Source organism: Meles meles, chromosome 8, assembly GCF_922984935.1.
Source record: "Meles meles chromosome 8, mMelMel3.1 paternal haplotype, whole genome shotgun sequence".
In the NCBI taxonomy this organism is placed as follows: Eukaryota; Metazoa; Chordata; class Mammalia; order Carnivora; family Mustelidae; genus Meles; species Meles meles.
The window spans coordinates 104,913,677-104,931,708 of NC_060073.1; the positions used below are offsets into that span (position 1 = coordinate 104,913,677).

The 18,032-nt window shown below is 49.8% G+C and overlaps 1 protein-coding gene across 3 annotated transcripts; it reads right to left on the reverse strand.

Moving 5' to 3' along the window:
* Nucleotides 1-4,971: 4,971 nt before the first annotated feature.
* On the reverse strand, nucleotides 4,972-16,545 carry LOC123949330 (histone H4 transcription factor). Of its 3 annotated transcripts, XM_046016731.1 has the most exons (11): nucleotides 16,498-16,545; nucleotides 14,061-14,065; nucleotides 11,565-11,749; nucleotides 8,775-9,004; nucleotides 8,410-8,521; nucleotides 8,100-8,252; nucleotides 7,303-7,380; nucleotides 7,094-7,214; nucleotides 6,869-7,007; nucleotides 6,654-6,778; nucleotides 4,972-5,929 (listed from the first exon to the last, which is right to left on the reverse strand). In XM_046016731.1, the coding sequence occupies exons 1-11, from the start codon at nucleotides 16,537-16,539 to the stop codon at nucleotides 5,509-5,511; spliced, it is 1,611 nt and encodes a 536-aa protein (XP_045872687.1). In that variant the 5' UTR covers nucleotides 16,540-16,545; the 3' UTR covers nucleotides 4,972-5,508. The 3 variants fall into 3 exon arrangements, with proteins under 3 accessions (XP_045872687.1, XP_045872688.1, XP_045872689.1); XM_046016732.1 differs by lacking the exon at nucleotides 14,061-14,065 and having other exon boundaries at nucleotides 16,498-16,530; XM_046016733.1 differs by lacking the exons at nucleotides 14,061-14,065; nucleotides 16,498-16,545 and adding an exon at nucleotides 16,038-16,476.
* Nucleotides 16,546-18,032: the final 1,487 nt, after the last annotated feature.

Below are 18,032 nucleotides of genomic sequence, written 5' to 3' on the forward strand. Positions count from 1 at the left end.
CAGGCAGAGAGAGAGGAGGAAGCAGGCTCCCTGCTGAGCAGAAAGCCCGATGTGGGGCTCGATCCCAGGACCCTGGGATCATGACCCGAGCCGAAGGCGGAGGCTTTAACCCACTGAGCCACCCAGGCGCCACACTCTTGATTTTGACTCAGGCCATAATCTCAGGGTCATGGGATTGAGCCCAGTGTTGGGCTCCACGCTGAGCAAGGAGCCTGCTTGGGATTCTCCCTCTCCCTCTGCCCCTCCCCCCAGTTTAAAAAAATGTCCTTTCTGACCATAAACTTTCCCTTCTGCTTTCTAATCCCCAAAAGCCTTATTGGAACCTCTAATGTTTTGTGGGGTTCTTTTGGGGGGTTGTTTTTTGGGGTTTGTTTTATTTTTAAGTAAGCTCTGTGTCCAACGTGGGGCTTGAACTCATGACCCTGAAACCAAGAGTCACCTGCTCACAGACTGAGCTAGCCAGATACCCTGGAACTTCCAGTGCTTTGATTCTAACCACCACCTTCTAGTCTCCCAGGAGTTCCCTGTCCAGTCTTCTCCAGCTGCTTTAATTACCCTGCTCCTTGGCCAGCGCAATACACATCCTGCTTGGGGGTCAACCCTGAGGTCTGTCTTCTGCATTTGCTCCGGTGGGTGCCAGTGTCTTATACAAAAAAAAGTGTTTGGTTGTAGTGAAGTTGCCACTGCCTGATCTTGGTCTTCAACCTCGGCTGTGTCATCAGGTGATCTATCCCACTCCTATACCTATTAATGGCAATTCTAAAACTTGACAATTCTCATAAAACTCCTCAAAACCTGGTGCCTGTGTGGCTCAGTGGGTTAAAACCTCTGCCTTCAGCTCAGCTCATGATCTCAAGGTCCTGGGATCGAGACCCGAGTCGGGCTCTCTGCTCCGCGGGGAGCCTACTTCCCTCTCTCTCTCTGCCTGCCTCTCTGCCTACTTGTGATCTCTCTCTGTCAAGTAAATGAATAAAATCTTTAAAAAAAAACCACTCCTCAAAACCTTAATTCCTACTTTCTCAAGGAAATAGAGACAACCAGACATGAAGGCCCTCACCCCTCCCATCCATCCCTCCTTCCCTCTACTCAGAAGGAAGGGGTGTCTCCATTCCTTCCCCCACGTGTCATCTCTCTACTTGTCCTCTATATTCCTTGCCCGGTGAAGACATTCAAGCTATTTAACATGGAATGAAAAGTTTTCAGTTGTCCCCACTGACCTTCCCTCTCAGCCTCAATTCCTGCTGTTGACCATGCAACTGAAACGCTCCTTATTCTGAAAGTGCACCGTGGGATTCCTGGTGTTTGCTTGCTCAAAACTCATTCATTTGCTTACCATTCTTATACATATATTCGATAGGTCATAATCTTACAGAAGAAGACTTTATTCCTCATGACCATTCCTCCCTCTCCACACCTTGGGGAATCACTTCTCCTCTATACTCACTCAGCTCCTCTTCTCTGAGATTTCGGACCTGCCCCCATGTAGGAGAAAAGCAGCATTAGCTTCCGCACTCCTGGGCCACTTGTTCCTCTCCTGACCTCCACTGCCCCTGACTCCTAGAGGAAGACAGGTTGTCTCTTTTATCTTCAGACACCATGATGTCTGACCCATGGGCTAACCTGGATGAAACCCTAACGCGATCAAATTAGTATTGTCACCCTCCAAATTTCCACCCTCCCCCATCCCGTCTCGGATATCCTTCCACAGGCCTCTGGCTGCTTTGACTCAGTAACCCCTGCCACTGGGTCCAGTGCTTGCTAACCAATGCCTGCTGAGCCCAGAAGCCCCTCCTCCTGGAGAATGGGAGTCACATGGTAGCAGGCCAGAATCACCGCGATTCAGAGCATGGTGTGGGCATGGCTAAGAACACTGGTAGGGGAGGCCATTTACCTCGGGCATCGGCTTGACCCTCGAGGCACTGCTCAGCGGAGGAAAGGAAGCATAGGTAATACTGGATTATGGAGGGAGGGGGCGGGCAGCCTGAGCCACTCCTTAGAATACCCACAAAACAAGGGCATAAAAAAAAGGGAAGAAAAAACTGAGACCAGAATTTGATCATTACTATATACAGCTGCCCTTGAACACTAGTTTGAACTGTATGGGTCCAACTGTACTCAGATTTTTTTAAGATTTTATTTATTTGACAGACAGAGATCACAAGTAGGCAGAGAGGCAAACAGAGAGAGAGGTGGAAGCAGGATCCCCGCTGAGCACAGCCTGATGCAAGACTTGATCCCAGGACCCTGAGACCATGACCTGAGCCGAAGGCAGTGGCTTAACCCACTGAGCCACCCAGGAGCTCTTCAGACTTTTTTTTAAAAGATTTTTATTTATTTATTTGACAGACAGAGATCACAAATAGTCAGAGAGGCAGGCAGAGAGAGAGGACGAAGCAGGCTCCCCGCTGAGCGGGGAGCCCAATGCAGGGCTCGATTTCAGGACCCCGACCCAAGCTGAAGGCAGAGACTTAGCCCACTGAGCCACCCAGGCGCCCCCCAACTGTACTCAGATTTTTAAAAGAAATACACAACAGTACTGTAAATGTATTTTTTCTTATGATTTTCTTAAAACTTTTTTGCTAGCTTTGTTGTAGGAATACACAGTAGAGTACATACGACATACAAAACATGTAAATTTACAGCTTCTGCTCTCGGTGAGGCTTCTGGTCACCAATTAAGTTTTAGGGGACTCAAAAGTTACGCATGAATTTCCAATTGTATGAGGGGTCGGCACCCCTACCCCCACCTTGTTCAAGGGTCAACTGTGTATTTTCAAAAGAAAACTATAATCAGTTGGATGTCCTTATATATGCTTCATGGTCTAATACATTTGGGGGGGGCTTTGTTTCTTAAAGATTTTGTCAGAGAGAGCACAAGCAGGAGGAGCAGCAGGCAGAGGGAGAAGCAGGCTCCTTGCTGAGCAAAGAACCCAATGTGGGACTTGATTCCAGGACCCTGGGATCATGACCTGAGCCAAAGGCAGAGGCTTAACCCACTGAGCCACCCAGGTGCTCCTTCATTTTGAATTGTATATGGAAAATGGGACACCATCACGTTTCCAAGGTTTGGAGCCTTTATTTTTAAAGACTTTATTATTTTTAATAATAAACGTAATCAACGCGGGGCTTGAACTTACAACTGAGATCAAGAGTCACTCATTCTATGGATGGAGGCAGCCAGGTGCCCCAAGGTTTGGAGTCTTTCAAGTCTTTATCTGGTCTTGGTTAGGAGAAAGATCTCTAATGACATGCTTTTGGGGTCTGTTCTACTCAACTTTTTTAACCCACCAAGTTAGGTGTCCATCAAGCCTAACGACACAAAATTTACTAAGGACAAACACAAGATCCTGCTGTTAAGTCCAAGGTTAACAGTTGCATACATCTGAAGTGAAGGGAACATGGTCTGGGCAGTAACAAAATATGTAAAGAAGGGGGTTCTAGAGGGCAGTGGCTTCACAACAGAGAGCCTGGTAGAACCACCAAAACACAGGCCCAGAGGGAGGGGAGGGGATCCCAAATTACATGACATGAGGAGATATAGAAGAAACTGGAGGTCCTTAACCCAAAGAAACCTCAATTGTCTTCAACTAGCGGAAGGTGTGCTGGGGGAAGCAGATTACACTTGTTTGGTGGAGGACAGCGTGTGGGCGGCAAAACCAGTCCAGGATCCTGGAAACCCTGTAGCTCCACGGGGGCCAAACTTTCATCCATGTCTCCACTCTCCCCGACACTGCCTGTCCTTGAAGGTGCTCCTCGTAAAGGCCACGGGAACATCCACATGGACACATAGCCTAAAGCCCTCATTCTCTCTTGCCTGAAACCTCGCAGCAGCTCTTAACTTCTCTACTTGCAACCTCTCACGCTTCCAAATGTATATACCCCATCTCTTGCAGAATCACCACCTGAAAACCTGACACAGTCCTTCTGGGTGGCCTGGCCTGCCTCCCTGACCTCTGCCCACGGCCTCCTGCCTTCTGGGATGCAGACCATAAAGCACTCCTTCGGCTTTACAGACCTAGTTTCCTCGACCTGGAGTAACCTGTCTACACCTCCGAACATGGCAGCTCAATCACTTCCTCCACACCTTTCTGGACGCCTCGCCCAAGGGATACTGCTGCCTCCTGCTCGGAGCCTCCTCAGTGAGCCCCGCCTGGCTGCGATCACTTCACTGTCCCTGCCTCTGTACCAAGGGTCTTCAGGGCAGATTCTGAGTTTTGTCCATCTTTGTATCTTTAGCACCTGCCACGGTGCCTGGACTATATAGAAGGAACTCAGTAAATGGTGGATAGAATTAACAGAGATGTTTCTTTCCTAAATTCTTCCTGCAACAGGCACATGTTTTTGTGAAGAGAATTACATTTGGTCTTTGGTGGGCAGCTTTCTGTCCAGCTAGGACCCCTGAGAATATTTCCTTGACCTCTCCAGAGTGGAAGCGACCCGAAGCATGGACACGGTGCTGAGAAGTGGCTAGACAGGCCAAAAAATTGGCTCTTATTTTGGATGCTTGCAACTTCTTTAAGAATCTAGTGAAAAACAGAACCTTTCCCCTTTCCTAACTTGGTTCCTAAACCTAGAGTACCTGCCATTCCCTAGAGCCCCCAAATCCACACCCCCCACCCTGAGGCTTCCTTCCCAGTCCCACAGGTGGAAACCCCTCCCCCAGAGACACTGGGTATCTAAGCAGGACTCAGAGGGCATGGCTGTGGCTAGGTGCTCTCCCTTCCTGATGAGCCCCGAACGCACATTCTAGAGCGATACTTGTGCCCACGCACGGGACCTCTATGGAGACGGTAGATGCTCTGAGAAGAAATGGAGAAGTTTCACCAAGGGGTCGGGGGAGGGGAACAAGAGGAAAGTTAAATGAACCTCAGTCACTAGAAGAACAAGCCTAACTATTCAGCTCCTCTTCCGGGCAGCTCCATCTCCTCACTATCCAGCTAAAAGCCACCAGACATAAGGAAGGAGAAATGAGTAACAGCCCAAGTGTTTCTTTTATTACCGAAGCAACTGTTACACACTCAGGGCCTCCACTCCCATCCCTGAGGATAACCGGGGAGGTCCTTGCGGTTGTAGGAGCCCTTCGGAGGGAAAGGACTGCCTGGCTCACACTGCCTTGGCTGGTTGTGAGGAAAAGGCCCTCGCAGGGACCAGTTACACGGCATCGTTGGACCTAAGGACCCCTAAAGACGGGACTGGGTACGAGCTGACAGGATTTTGGCCACCATCTCAGTATGACTAGGGGGTTACGGGTAAGCCTGATACTAGGCCCTCTACAGGAACACACAGGACCAGGGCATCCCCCTCAGGATCCCCCACCAAATGTGGTCCGGCAGAAAAGGGAAGTCTTCAGAGTCTGCTGCATGACGCAGGCCGGGTCCAGGGCGCACCACACTGCTCTTGGCACCACTCTCAAAGGCCTCCACCGGCAGGGGCTGCCCGCTTGGGGCACAGCCAGCAGCCCGGCGCAAACCCCGGGGCCTGGGGTGGAAACGGTCAGGCTCCGCAGCCTTCACACCATCCCTTCTGGCTCCTCAGCTATTCCCTGAAGCTCTTCCATGATGTCCCCCGAGGAGGGCTCAGGGGCTGGCGGGGGCTCCCCGGGGGCTTCCGACAGCACGTAGTAGACAATCTCTTGCTCGCCTTGGGCGTTGGTCTGATTCACCACATGGATGACGGGGCTGGGAGTGTCCTGAGAGGCTGGGAGGCCTGTCCCCTGGCTGCTCCCGCCCTCCCCCTCCTCTTCAGCCTCCTCCTGGGGTCCTGGCTCCCCCGGCACTGCCTCGAGAATGATGCCCTGCAGGCTGGTCTCACTGAGCGCCGCTGCCAGCCCCGAGCCCTCTTGCGGCTGCCGCAGCAGCTGCTGTGTCAGCTCCACACTCTCGTAGCGCACCAGCTGCAGCCGCATGTAGCCGTCTTCGTGCTCCTTGTACCTGGCGAAGCAGGAGCACACAGGGCAGCGACCGCGCGCAGGGGGACAGCAAGGTAAGGGACAGACACGAGGGGGTGGGACAGGCCCTGGGATTTTAAGCGACAGGAGTTGGAGACCAAAAAGATCTTTAGGGTCATATGCAGAAGACAAGACAAGAGGGAAAGAGCATTACTCACAACGGAAAACAGTATGTAGAAACCTGAGAGGGACGGAGAGAGGGAGAGAAGGTGGGATAAAGACAAGATCTGTGTTGGAGGGCGGGGTGTCACGGGACTTAGGAGATGGCCATGGAGCTATGCGTCAGGACCCTTTGGCTCCAGTTGTGGTTCTGGCTGCAGGGCTCCAGAACCACATTTAAAAATCAAAATAATCATCTTTGCTCCACCACTTTATTCTCAGGGTTCCTCAAGCCTGAACGGAGATGGTGGATTATCATCAAATTCAAAGAAATTTTTAAAGATTTTATGTATTTATTTGAGAGAGCGAGCACAAGTAGGAAGAGGGGCAAAGGGTGAGAAGCAGAGGGAGAAGCAGACTCCCCACTGGGCAGACAGCCCGATGCAGGCGGACCCCAGGACCCTGGCTGGGATCATGACCTGGGCTGAAGGCAGATGCTTAAACACTGAGCCACCCAGGTGTTCCAAATTCGAAGTTTTTAACTTGTTGAAAAGGTATGGGGGTAAGGGGGAGAAGGTCTGTGAATCTAGAGGGCAGGGTTGACATACCGAAAACGGGGGTGCCCTGAGGGCCACTTGAACTGGTGCTTCTCACGAAGATGCACAGTGAGGTTGTTGCCCCTTGTGAAGCATTTGTCACACACATGACACTTGTACCTTGGCTCTGAGTCTCCCTGATGGGGAGGGGAGGACAGTGAGGCCAGCTCTCCACCCTGGGCTCCCCACACCTCTGCCTGCCCTCTCCCACCGACAGCCCCACTCACTTCATGCACTTTTCGGTAATGGGACTTGATGGAGCAGAGGGATCGCGCACTGAAGCTGCAGTTCTCAAAATCACACCTGTAGGCTGGCTCCTTGCTGTGGGTATCCAGGTGCTTCCGCAGGTCAATCAGATTCTTGCAGCTGTAGGGAGAGGTCAGGCAGGGCTGGAGGGCACAGGGGACGCTGGACCGTGAGTTCTCGGACTTCCAGCCCCTGGTCCCCCTTACCTGTAGTCACAACAGTCACACTTGAAGGGCCGGTCCTCGCTGTGGCGAAAGCGCATGTGGTTTCGGAGGGAGGATGGCAGCGGACAGGTCATATCACACAGAGGGCACTTATAGTGATTCACTGAGAGGAGCAGAGAGGGGGGCCGTGACCTGAAGCCTAGCGGGAACCTGGAGGGAGGGCCAGGCGCTTGGGGGCTCTGGCTACTCACCGTGGTTACGCATATGGTCCCGCAAGAGCCGCTCTGTGGCAAATCTCTTGGAGCAGTGAGAGCACTGGAAGCGCTGCTCTGCGGCGGAACAGGCAGAAGACAGCGTGGGCTGCGGGGGATGGCGGGGAGGCGCACGGAGGACAGCAAGCCCGGGAGAGGGGAACCACCCAAGAAAAGGGGGAGCTTAAGAACTAGGGATAGACACAGTACCACTGAAGGAGCATGGGGCTTGGGAGTCGAGAACTTGAATTAGAATCCCGCCTTGCCCCCTAACGAGCTGTGCAACCTCATGTAAGTGATTTAACCTGAGACTCAGTTTCTTCATCTGCAAAAAGAGGGTGAGGGATGCCTGAATAGCTCAGCTGGTTAAGTGTTTGCCTTCAGCTCAAGTCATGATCCCAGAGTCCTGGGATGGAGTCCCACACCAGGCTCCCTGTTGAGCAGGGAGCCTGCTTCTCCCTTGGCCTATTCCTCCCCCTGCTTGTGCTCTCAGGCCCTTTCTCTCACAAATACATACATCCATCCATACATAAAATCTTCAAAAAAAAGAGGGGGACAGAAGCACACCTCATGGGGCTGTGAGAGCTCACTGGGAAAAGAGGGCACGCGGTAAGCACTGAATAAAACATCTAATGATTCTCAGGCAGCCAAGGCTGTGGCAGGTGACTGAGCCCTAAGGACAGATGTAACCAAGCTGCAGATGCCTTCAGTGGCCCCCTCTCCCAGGAACATGCCCTTAACCCCCCACCCCAAGCAGGACAGCCTGCACCTCCTCCCCTTCTTCTCCGACTGCTTACGATCCAAAGAGGTCTGGCGACGGATGTGATCTAAGAACTTGGTGTTGTTGGCAAACATGCCCCCACAGGTGGGGCAGGCCACCACCTTCTCCTGGGTATGGCTGCGGAGGTGCTCTCGAAGCTTCCGGCAGTCCTTGAAGGTGCAGGTACAGCCTGGGAAGGAAAGCCCAGTCAGGCTCCAGCCACGGACCCCCAGAGCAGGCTCTGGTGCCGAGTCTCCAGACAGCAGCGACCCTTACCCCATGGGACTGGGCCCATGCCTAGCTGCCCTAAGCCCTCAGCAACCCCAGGCGTTCTTTAAAGGCCCTACCTTTCCAGCCACACAGCACCACATGGTTGTCCTTGCCGACCGCCTGGTACTCACAGCACAGGCTGTGCGCTTCCACGTGCCGATAGAACCACTCAGGATTGTCGAAGGAACTCTGTGCCAGGAGCAACTTGGGGTGAGGATGGGTAGAGGGACTTTGACCCCTATGTGTCCAAGGGGGGCTCCTTGGCTGTCTCCCAAATTAGGTCGGCAGGGGCTCGCCCCTCCCTATTTGAGCAAGGGAGCTCCCTGGAAATGAGATGCTAGCAGGAACCTGGCATATATAGGGCATCCCTGACAGGGTCAAGGCATCGTGAGCTAAGACCCCCCAACTTCCTTCCGCCCCATTCCCAGCACTGCCCGCTGACCTCACAGTGCTCCCACAGACACAGGAAGTGGTCAGGGATGTCGGGGATGATGTTGCGGCTCTGGAAGTCGAGGATGCAGGGGCTGAGGTTGGCCTGGCTCTGCAGGGCCTGCAGCCCCCACTGCTTCAGCTTGGTGTGGTAGCAGTGGAAGTAAACGTGGCGGATGAGGTCAGCCGAACTGTCCATAGAACAAAAGCCACACTCCTGCCACAAGCAGGAGAACTCCTCCTCTGCAGAAGGGGGTTTAGAAGGAAGAGTCTGATACTTTGCAAACTCAGTTCTCCTACCTATAGCACTTAGCAATGAGAGAGGAGGCTGGACTCTGACCCAATTACCAGCATTTAACTACCACCAATCGTGCCCCAGGCACTGGGGATGTAACAAGTAGAAAGGATCCCAGCCCTCGCCCTCACAACAGCTTTCAGTCATGGAGAAAAAACAGTAATCAAGTAATCACACGCATGAATATAAAACCCCAGCCAGTCCCAGGCTCTGTGAGGGGGTGGTGGTCTGGGGTACTATAACATCATCAAGCAGAGGTCATCTGATGTGGACAGGGATGACTTGGAAGTGTCCCTGTGCTGAGATGTGAAGGGAGAATATCTGTGCACTAGATGGAGAAGTGTGGCCGTTGAGACAGAGGGAAGGGTGTGTTCAAGGCCCGGTACCCAAAACTCCCAGATGGCAGGGGTGGCTGGCAAGCGGTAGTGGCTCCGAATTTCTGCCGCGGCCTCCCAGCTCGGGACACCTCCCACTCCTTCCTTCAGACCAGTCCTTCCTTTCCCTATATTCTCCCCGAGGCCTGTCCTCTCTGGAAAAGCCATCACCCTGCTGCAGTTCACTGCCTGGTTCTTAAGCAGCTCTCTCAAAGCACATTTTCTTTCTTTTTCTTTTTTTTTTTTAAAGATTTTATTTATTTATTTGACAGAGATCACAAGTAGGCAGAGAGGCAGGTGGTGACTTGTTGAGCCGTTGAGCCACCCAGGCGCCCCTCCAAGCACATTTTCAATTCTTTACAGGGGTTTAGTTGTTTTAGAAAGTAGGTACTTAGGGGCGCCTGGGTGGCTCAGTGGGTTAAGCCGCTGCCTTCGGCTCAGGTCATGATCTCGGGGTCCTGGGATCGAGTCCCGCATCGGGTTCTCTGCTCAGCAGGGAGCCTGCCTCCCTCTCTCTCTCTCTGCCTGCCTCTCTGCCTACTTGTGATCTCTCTCTGTCAAATAAATAAATAAAATATATAAAAAAAAAAAAGTAGGTACTTAAAAAAATATAAGGGGTGGGTGCTTGAGTGGCTCAGTTGCTTCAGCATCTGCCTTTGGCTCAGGTCATGATCCCAGGGTCCTGGATTGAGTCCTGCATGGCAGCTGGGGGTGAGGTCTGGCAGGAGTCTGCTTCTCCCTCTGCCCCTCTCCCTTGCTAGTTTGTGTGCGTGTGCGCTCTCTCTCTCTCTCTCTCTCTCAAAAATAAACAAAAGATTTTTAAAATATCTATATACGGGGCGCCCAAGTGGCTCAGCTGCTTCAGCATCCAACTCCCGATGTTGGGTCAAGTCTTGATCTCACAGTCCTGAGTTCAAGCCCCATGCTGGGCATAGAGCCTACTTTAAAACACACATGCACACACACACACACACACACACACCCTAATTTCTCTTTCATACAGGGGCGCCTGGGTGGCTCAGTGGGTTCAGCCTCTGCCTTCAGCTCAGGTCATGGTCTCAGGGTCCTGAGATTGAGCTCCGTATCAAGCTCTCTGCTCAGTGGGGAGCCTGCTTCTTCCTCTCCCTCTGCCTGCCTGTGATCTCTCTCTGTGTTAAATAAATAAAATCTTTAAAAAATAATTTCTCTTTCACACATGTATTATTTGACTTCTAAAACTACTGCTTATAGTTCATAGTCACTAGACTTAAAACAGAATTTGAGATAGGGGAAAGAGAGCTGCCTCTGTGCTTTCTGTAGAACAGAGTTCTTTAAACTGTGTTGTGACCTATTAGTGACTGGAGAAATCAATTTAGAGGACTGAAAACCAATTTTTTTGAGGAGGCTCCAGGCTCAATGTGGGGCTTGAACTCATGACTCTGCGATCAAGAGTTGAGTGCTCCACCGACTGAGCCAGCCAGGTGCCCCTCTGCATTTTTTTTTTTTTTTTTAATGAAAAAGAACAAGACAGAACACTTCAGAGAGCACTTAATAGAGGCAAGGATTATTTCAAGTATTTTTTAACTTTTGTGTATGGGGTTGGGATGCAAAATGTATTCCTAACTGGCAGCTGCAGTAAAGAAAAAACCAAGAAGCACTACCAGAGAATCAGACAAGCAGGCTGTTGTACAGTATGATCTTGTATGTTGTACAGCATGATCTTGTACAGTATGATCCTTTTTAAAAAATAAAATCCTCTTTATCTAGTGTACATATATGGGGCGCCTGGATGGCTCAGTGGGTTAAAGCCTCTGCCTTTGGCTCAGGTCATGATCTCAGGGTCCTGGGATCGAGCCCCACATCGAGTTCTCTGCTCAGTCGGGAGCCTGCTTCCTCCCTCACTCTCTCTGCCTGCCTCTCTGCCTACTTGTGATCTCTCTCTTTGTCAGATAAATAAAGTCTTTTTAAAAATGTACATATTTATGTACCTACAAAAAAATGTACACATATACTACCTTTTGATGGCAGGCTGGCAGATTCATTCCGTTTTCTATAAGGCGTCTACCATGTTTTTGTAAGCAAAAACGGCACCATTAGGAAAAGTCAGATTTCCCACCTTCCTTGCCTCTTTCCCCTTCCTGTCCTGCTCCCTTACCAAGTGGGTCCTCCTCCTCCTCTTCCTCCTCCCCGGAGCCGTGCAGGTGTTCCTGCAGGTGCTGAGTGACATGCTCGCAGAACTCCTCCATAGCGGAGCACACAAAGGAGCAGGACCCCCACTCGCACTGGAGCCCCAGGTTCTCCTTTCGGGGAACTTTCGCCGGAGGCGGCATGGCCTTCACCCTAGAAGAGGAAGAGATCCACAGCTACAAGGATTCCACCAAGCGCTGCTGGGGGCAAACGGGTGCACTGCCTGCCAAGAACCGGCAGGCATTTCCCCCATGACCCGTGAGCAACAGCTACTGTGGCTCGGTTCCTCAAGCCCCTGGATGCCACCTGGCGTGCCTGTGAAGGGAAAACACATGCTAACATCATGGAGCAGGTGCCAGGCACTGAGCTAAGAACTTCAACAGCCGATTTCTCATGAAGCTTCAGAGTGACGGGCTGAGAAGGAATTAATTATTCCAACAGAATGCAGAACACTGTGCACGAGTTCCAAGAGATGGCTTTGGACAAGGAACAGACTTCAAATCCAGACTTCGGTGTCCACCACCTATTAGCTGTGTGACGGTGGCCAAGTAACTTCACCCTTCGAATCTTGAACACCCTCAGCTTCGAAATGGGGATAACAAAACTCTTTGTTTTTAATTTCACACTTACTGTATAGGTCAAGTACCATACTAAGCACATTACATGATGTCACTGAATTACCACCACCACCCAATGAGGGAAGTACTATTTTTAACTTCACTTACAGGTAAGAACTTCAGGTTCGGAGAGGTTAACTGGTTTGCTCAAGGCCACACACTAGTGGGGCAGTAGGACCAAGTCAGGCTGACTCCAAACTCCGTATTCTTTCTAACCCACACAGCTTGCAGATGAGCCCCAAAACTCTTTATCTCTTACTGCATCTGTCCTAAGTCCCCGCCAGAATTTTAAACCACCATTCAATCTGCCTTTGCCTAACCTACCCAGCAGATACTGACCACTCCCCTAACATCCTCAGAACTAAAACATCCAGGTGACCCTGAACAACAGACACGTGAACTGCGCAGATCCACTTATACGCAGAGTTCTGCAATACTTTTTGAATACACTGGTAAACTTTCTGGAGGTTTGCAACAATTTGAAAAAATTCCCAGATGAATTGTGTAGTCTAGACATAAGTAAAGAATTAAGAAAAAATTAGGTATGTCATGAATACATAAATACTAGTCTATTTTAGAAAACTAATTAGGGGGGAAAAAAGAAAGCTAACTAATTGGGGGTACCTGGGTGACTCAGTCATTAAGTGTCTATCTTTGGCTCGGGTCATGACCCCAGAGTCCCAGGATCGAGCCCCACATCAGGGTCCCTGCTTGGTGGGAACCCTGCTTCTCCCTCTCCCACTCCCCCTGCTTGTGTTCCCTCTCTCGCTGTGTCTCTGCCAAGTAAATAAACAAAATCTTAAAAAAAAAAAAAAAAGAATATGAATAAGATATATCATGAAGACATAAATACTAATCTATTTTAGAATACAAGTCTGTTTTATTATTTACTATTTATTATTTATTATTTAATACCATAAAATATGCCCAAATCTATTATAAAAAATTAAAATTTATTGTTCACCTGGTTGGCTCAGTCGGTGGAGCATGTAACTCTTGATCTTGGGGTCATGAGTTCAAGCCCCACACTGGACGTAGATTACTTTAAAAATTTTAAAAAGTTAAAATTTATCAAGGCTTACGCACACACTTACAGACAGTACATTACCTTTTCATTTATGTCTAGTGTTAGTAATATGTGCAACATCTGCTGTGTTTTGATTCATATAAGACAATATTGATGTAGGTTTTGACAGACGACTCACCTTATCAAGAGGCCACATAAAACAGTTTCAATAAATACAGTCCAGTACTATAAACCTATGTTCTCTTCCTTATGATTTTCTTAATAACAGGAAGAAAAGTAGGGAAAGCCTTCCTACGTCACATAACATCCCAAACCTCCTCTCTCTCCTGCCTACAGGATCAAGTCCATTGAGAACTGCATGCAAGGCTCTTCTCCAACTGGCCTCAACTTACTTCTCCAGAAACTGAGAAAGGACACTACCATGACTGAGGGCCTAACATGAGTCAGCCCCTTCATTTCTTTTTTTTTTTTTTTTTTAAACAAAGATTTTATTTGACAGAGAGAGATCACAAGCAGGCAGAGAGAGAGGGGGACACAGGGCTCGATCCCAGGACCCTGAGATCATGACTTGAGCCGAAGGCAGAGGCTCAACTCACTGAGCCACCCAGGCACCCCTTAAACTTCATTTCATTTGATGTAAGAGCATCCTGACTCTAACCCAAAGATCATGCTCTTCTCGTCGACACCATGCTGCTCCCCTGGCTTCCTCTCCTGTCCGTTCATTCCTCTCCCTCTTTGATCCAACCATGTTTGTCCCTAAACACATTACATACTACTGAAACTCTGTGCCTGAGAAACTTCCACCTACCCTCAAGCCCACTGTCCCTTCCTTGGTGAGTCCTTTCCAATTTATCTTGGTACAGCTGGAAAATCCAGCTGCTGTCCCTGCAGCACTGTGTACTGCTCCATTACAGTGCTGTTACAACGGAATGGAACATCTGTCTCCACCAGACTAGGGGCTTCTCAGGGCAGGGACCTTGCCCCTTCCCTTCCCTTTCCCAGCATTAGCCCAGAGCTCTGTACTCTTCAGACAATGTCAGGATCTGATCATATTCCAGGAAGCCTTCCTAAATTACTTGCCCTCGGATTACTCCTGCCTTTCAGTTCTATAGCTGCCATAGCTAACACCAGAAAATCTCAACCCGATTTGTATGCTGCCCATGGTCATTTGATGTGTTCTACTCTCATTCACACAACTGGGACAATATCAGCTGCTTTGGAGCAGGAACCACACCACGCCCATCTGTGTCCCTATACTGTGTCCAGCACAGTGCTGAGCACAGACACTGTAAACATATACCTGTTGTCGGACTGGGTAAGGCCCAGCAGGTGGGCTCTCTAGGCATCTAGATATCTAGAATGACTTGAAAATTAGGCAAAGTTCCCTGAATCCCTTTCGCTGTCCCCCAGCGTTCCTCAGTTTCTCTCCTTGTGCCCTGCTTGTCTCTTTCCTGGGGAGCTGTGGGACAGTGACTATCTGGACACCATTCCTCCTTCTGTAGGCAAGGAATCCAGTAAGGCACCCTGTATACTGCAGAGGGCACTGGACCAACTGTCAGAAAGCCTAGGTTCAAGTTTCCTGTCTCAATTATTTTACTCTGCCTTGAAAAATAGAATATTAAGTATCTACAGTAGGCAAAGCACTGTTCTAAGTGTCCTGTATGTATAAAAACTCATTAATAGGAGCGCCTGGGTGGCTCAGTGGGTTAAAGCCTCTGCCTTCGGGTCAGGTCATGATCCCAGGGTCCTGGGATCGAGCCCCGCATCGGGCCCTCTGCTACGTGGGGAGCCTGCTTCCTCCTCTCTCTGTCTCTGCCTGCCTCTCTGCCTATTTGTCTGTCAACTAAATAAATAAAATCTTAAAAAAAAAAAACTCATTAATATAACAACCCACCTACTGAGGTATTATTCTCCCACTCCACAAATGAGGTAATGGGCCCTGATAGATTAAGGAATTTACCCAAGGCCACAAAGCTAGTGATGGAGACAGAATTCAAAGCCAGGGAGTCTGGCTCCGTTTTCCTCCTACACCGCCATCTTATCTCTCCTTGTCTGATTCCTTCCTCCCCATAGACCTTGTATCCGCATACACAATACCCCAAACATGTTTTATTAAGCAGTTATTCTGCCAACTTCCCCCCAATAAATTGTTAGCTCCTAGAAGGCCTGGCCTGTGCCCCATTCAGTTCTAACTTCAGGACCAGCACACCCTCATATAAGCTCTTTTAATGTTTAAGTGAACCTATAACTTATTACTTTACTTTTTTGATAAATAACCTAACTTCCTTGAACCTTTTTTTTTTTAAATGTAAAATCACTAGTGATAGATTGAACTAACTAATATCACAACTAATACTAGTATCACATCTAGTGATAGACTGAACAAACCTGGTTAGAAACCACCAACATTTACTAGCTGTGTTATCTCTCGCAAGTTACTTAAACCTCAGTTTCCCATAAAGCAGGGAAATCATTAAGCCTATCCCACTGAACTGATTTATGGACTAAACTAAATAATGTATATTAAAATGCTTAGCATAACATCTCGCCAGAACTCAACAAGTGTTAGCTGTTTGTATCCTTGATTCTGAGGGTGAGATGATCTAAGCACAATTCTACAAAAAGGTAAACAAAAGGACCACCGGAAAAATCCCTAACACTTTTCATCTGGAATCACAGTAAGAAGAAATCAGCAAATACCTACGGGTATATATTTTAACGCAAGGCACCGACAGATAACCCTGAACAATATTCAAGAAAAGGGGAGACCTACGTCCTGAACCTCCTAAAAACTCACAATCTGGCCGAAAAGATGGCTCTGACGTACGAAGACAACCGCCAAAACAAAACGCCGATGGAGGAAGCCAGGACAGAAAGAAATCCCAGTGCAGAAGCGAAGCAGGGAAGACTTGCCCTAAGCGGCGGGGCCCGGGCCCCTGAAACACCGGTCGAATTCGGAGAAAAGGAGACAGTCCCGGCAGGTAAAACCTCTCCCTCGCAGCCTCGCAGGCTTCCCGGAGTCCTTCTCCCACTAAGGCATGGCGGTAACCATGTCTCAGAAGCAGTGAAGCCCCAGACGAGGGAGCTGGGAGGTTCGAGTTGGGGTTAGGGTCGGGGACACTGCAGGCGCCCGGCAGACCGACGTGGCCGAGCTGCCAGAAGAAGTCTCGCGGAGGTGATTAAAGAAGAGTCTGGCCCTAGAAGCCTGCTCAGAAAGCACCCCAACGCTGCCCCGGGAAACCCGCAACCCAGCTTACCTCGACTGCCGGCTCTCTCCAGCTCTTCCCACCTCGGACCATCTCCGGAAGGGCGCTTGAGCGACGGCCAGCGAGAGCCAATCGCCGCTCTCAGATCCCTCTAACAGCCAATGGCCGCTGCGACGGACGGAAACCGTGCGCGACCAAAATACGGAAGGGGTGGGAGTGTGGACCGGCGGGCTGCGGGGAAGGTAGCTTTGCTGGCGCGGCTGGGTTCCAGGCGCGGCGCGGTCTGGGATCCCAAGGTCCCGAATTCGCCCAACTGCGCAGGCTCCGCGCTGACACCCACTGGGCCTGCGCGGGGCTCGAGCTGAGCGCCGAGTGGGGCCTCTCCTTCCTCGCGTGGCTTACTGCGTTAGCTGCCGGCGAGCGCAGGGAGGAGTGGGGGGCGGTGGCAGTTGCGCGCAGGGTTGCGTGCACCGAGCTGTCAGCCTCTCTCGACCCAAACTGAAGTTCTACCTCTACCCTCACCTTACTCTGATTTCTTAAATATCGGCATTCCAGGACCATCTTTTCCCTCCACCACCTCTCCTCTTCCGAGACTCAGTGAACAGCCGCGTTATTTATCCACTCTTTCAAACCAGAAACCCAGCAGTCCTCCCTGATTCCTCCCTCATTCGTTACCTACCATCCTCCGCCCAAGTCCTGTGAATTTTAACTTCTTAAACACGGGAGCTCTCAAATTCAACCCCCACCCTTCGCCGCCCCCTCGCTAGTCTATTTAAACGACGCCTAGTCCCAGGTCTACACTTCCATCGCGCGCACGCTCCCTTCCCTACCAGACCTTCCCCACGGAGAAATTCTGATTAAACCACGACCCTGCTTTCAACACTTCAAGACCTTCTGTGGCCCGGAGGCAAAAACCCCAAACCATACTGAGGCTTTCTAGACTGTTCGATATCTGAGTCGTGCATACTGCAACTGTGTCTTTAGTCCTGGTCCTCACTTTCTGTTCTCCAGCCCAGTTTCTTGCGGTTTCTCGACCACACCTAGCCGCCTTTTACCTTTCCTGCCTTGTACTTGCTGTTTCCTCTGCCTGGTGCCATCTTCCCCCTTCTCCCCCCTCTGACATGTATCTGATTGACTCCTACTCATTCTTCTGTCTCAGTGAAGATGCTTCTTTTCCCAAGTCTTCCAGTAGGGGAGGGCAGGGGTTGTATGTGCTCTTCACCCACGTGACTCCATCGCTTAGCCTAGCAGCTCAAACATTAAGGGTTTGAGACATATTTGTTAAATAATGTAACTTGGTAAAGTTCATTGGGGTTGAGATTTATTTTGTTACATTTTTCTGTATTTTTCTAATCTAAAAATAAGCCTATATGATTCATATAATCAGAAAACACATTAAATGTTCAATATAAATGAAAGGCAGTTAAAAATGACAAAGTCAGAGTAAAATCAGAAATTTGTGCATGAAGTTTGTTACTAACAGTGGACTATGGCGTTGTCCCTATTTTAAAATCGGGTTTTAAAAAATATATAATTCTGAAGTAATAAAAATATAGCTTATCAACTTCATTCCTTCAAAAGCACAG

Bases quoted from the DNA above. Each gene is read 5' to 3' on its own strand.
- LOC123949330 (XM_046016731.1), bottom strand. From the start codon at position 16,539: ATGGTCCGAGGTGGGAAGAGCTGGAGAGAGCCGGCAGTCGAG. The intron at 9,005-11,564 runs GTAAGGGAGCAG...CCCCTTCTGCAG, and splicing joins GGAGGAGGAGGACCCACTTG to AGGAGGAGTTCTCCTGCTTG. The intron at 7,381-8,099 runs GTAAGCAGTCGG...GTTCCGCCGCAG, and splicing joins TCGCCAGACCTCTTTGGATC to AGCAGCGCTTCCAGTGCTCT.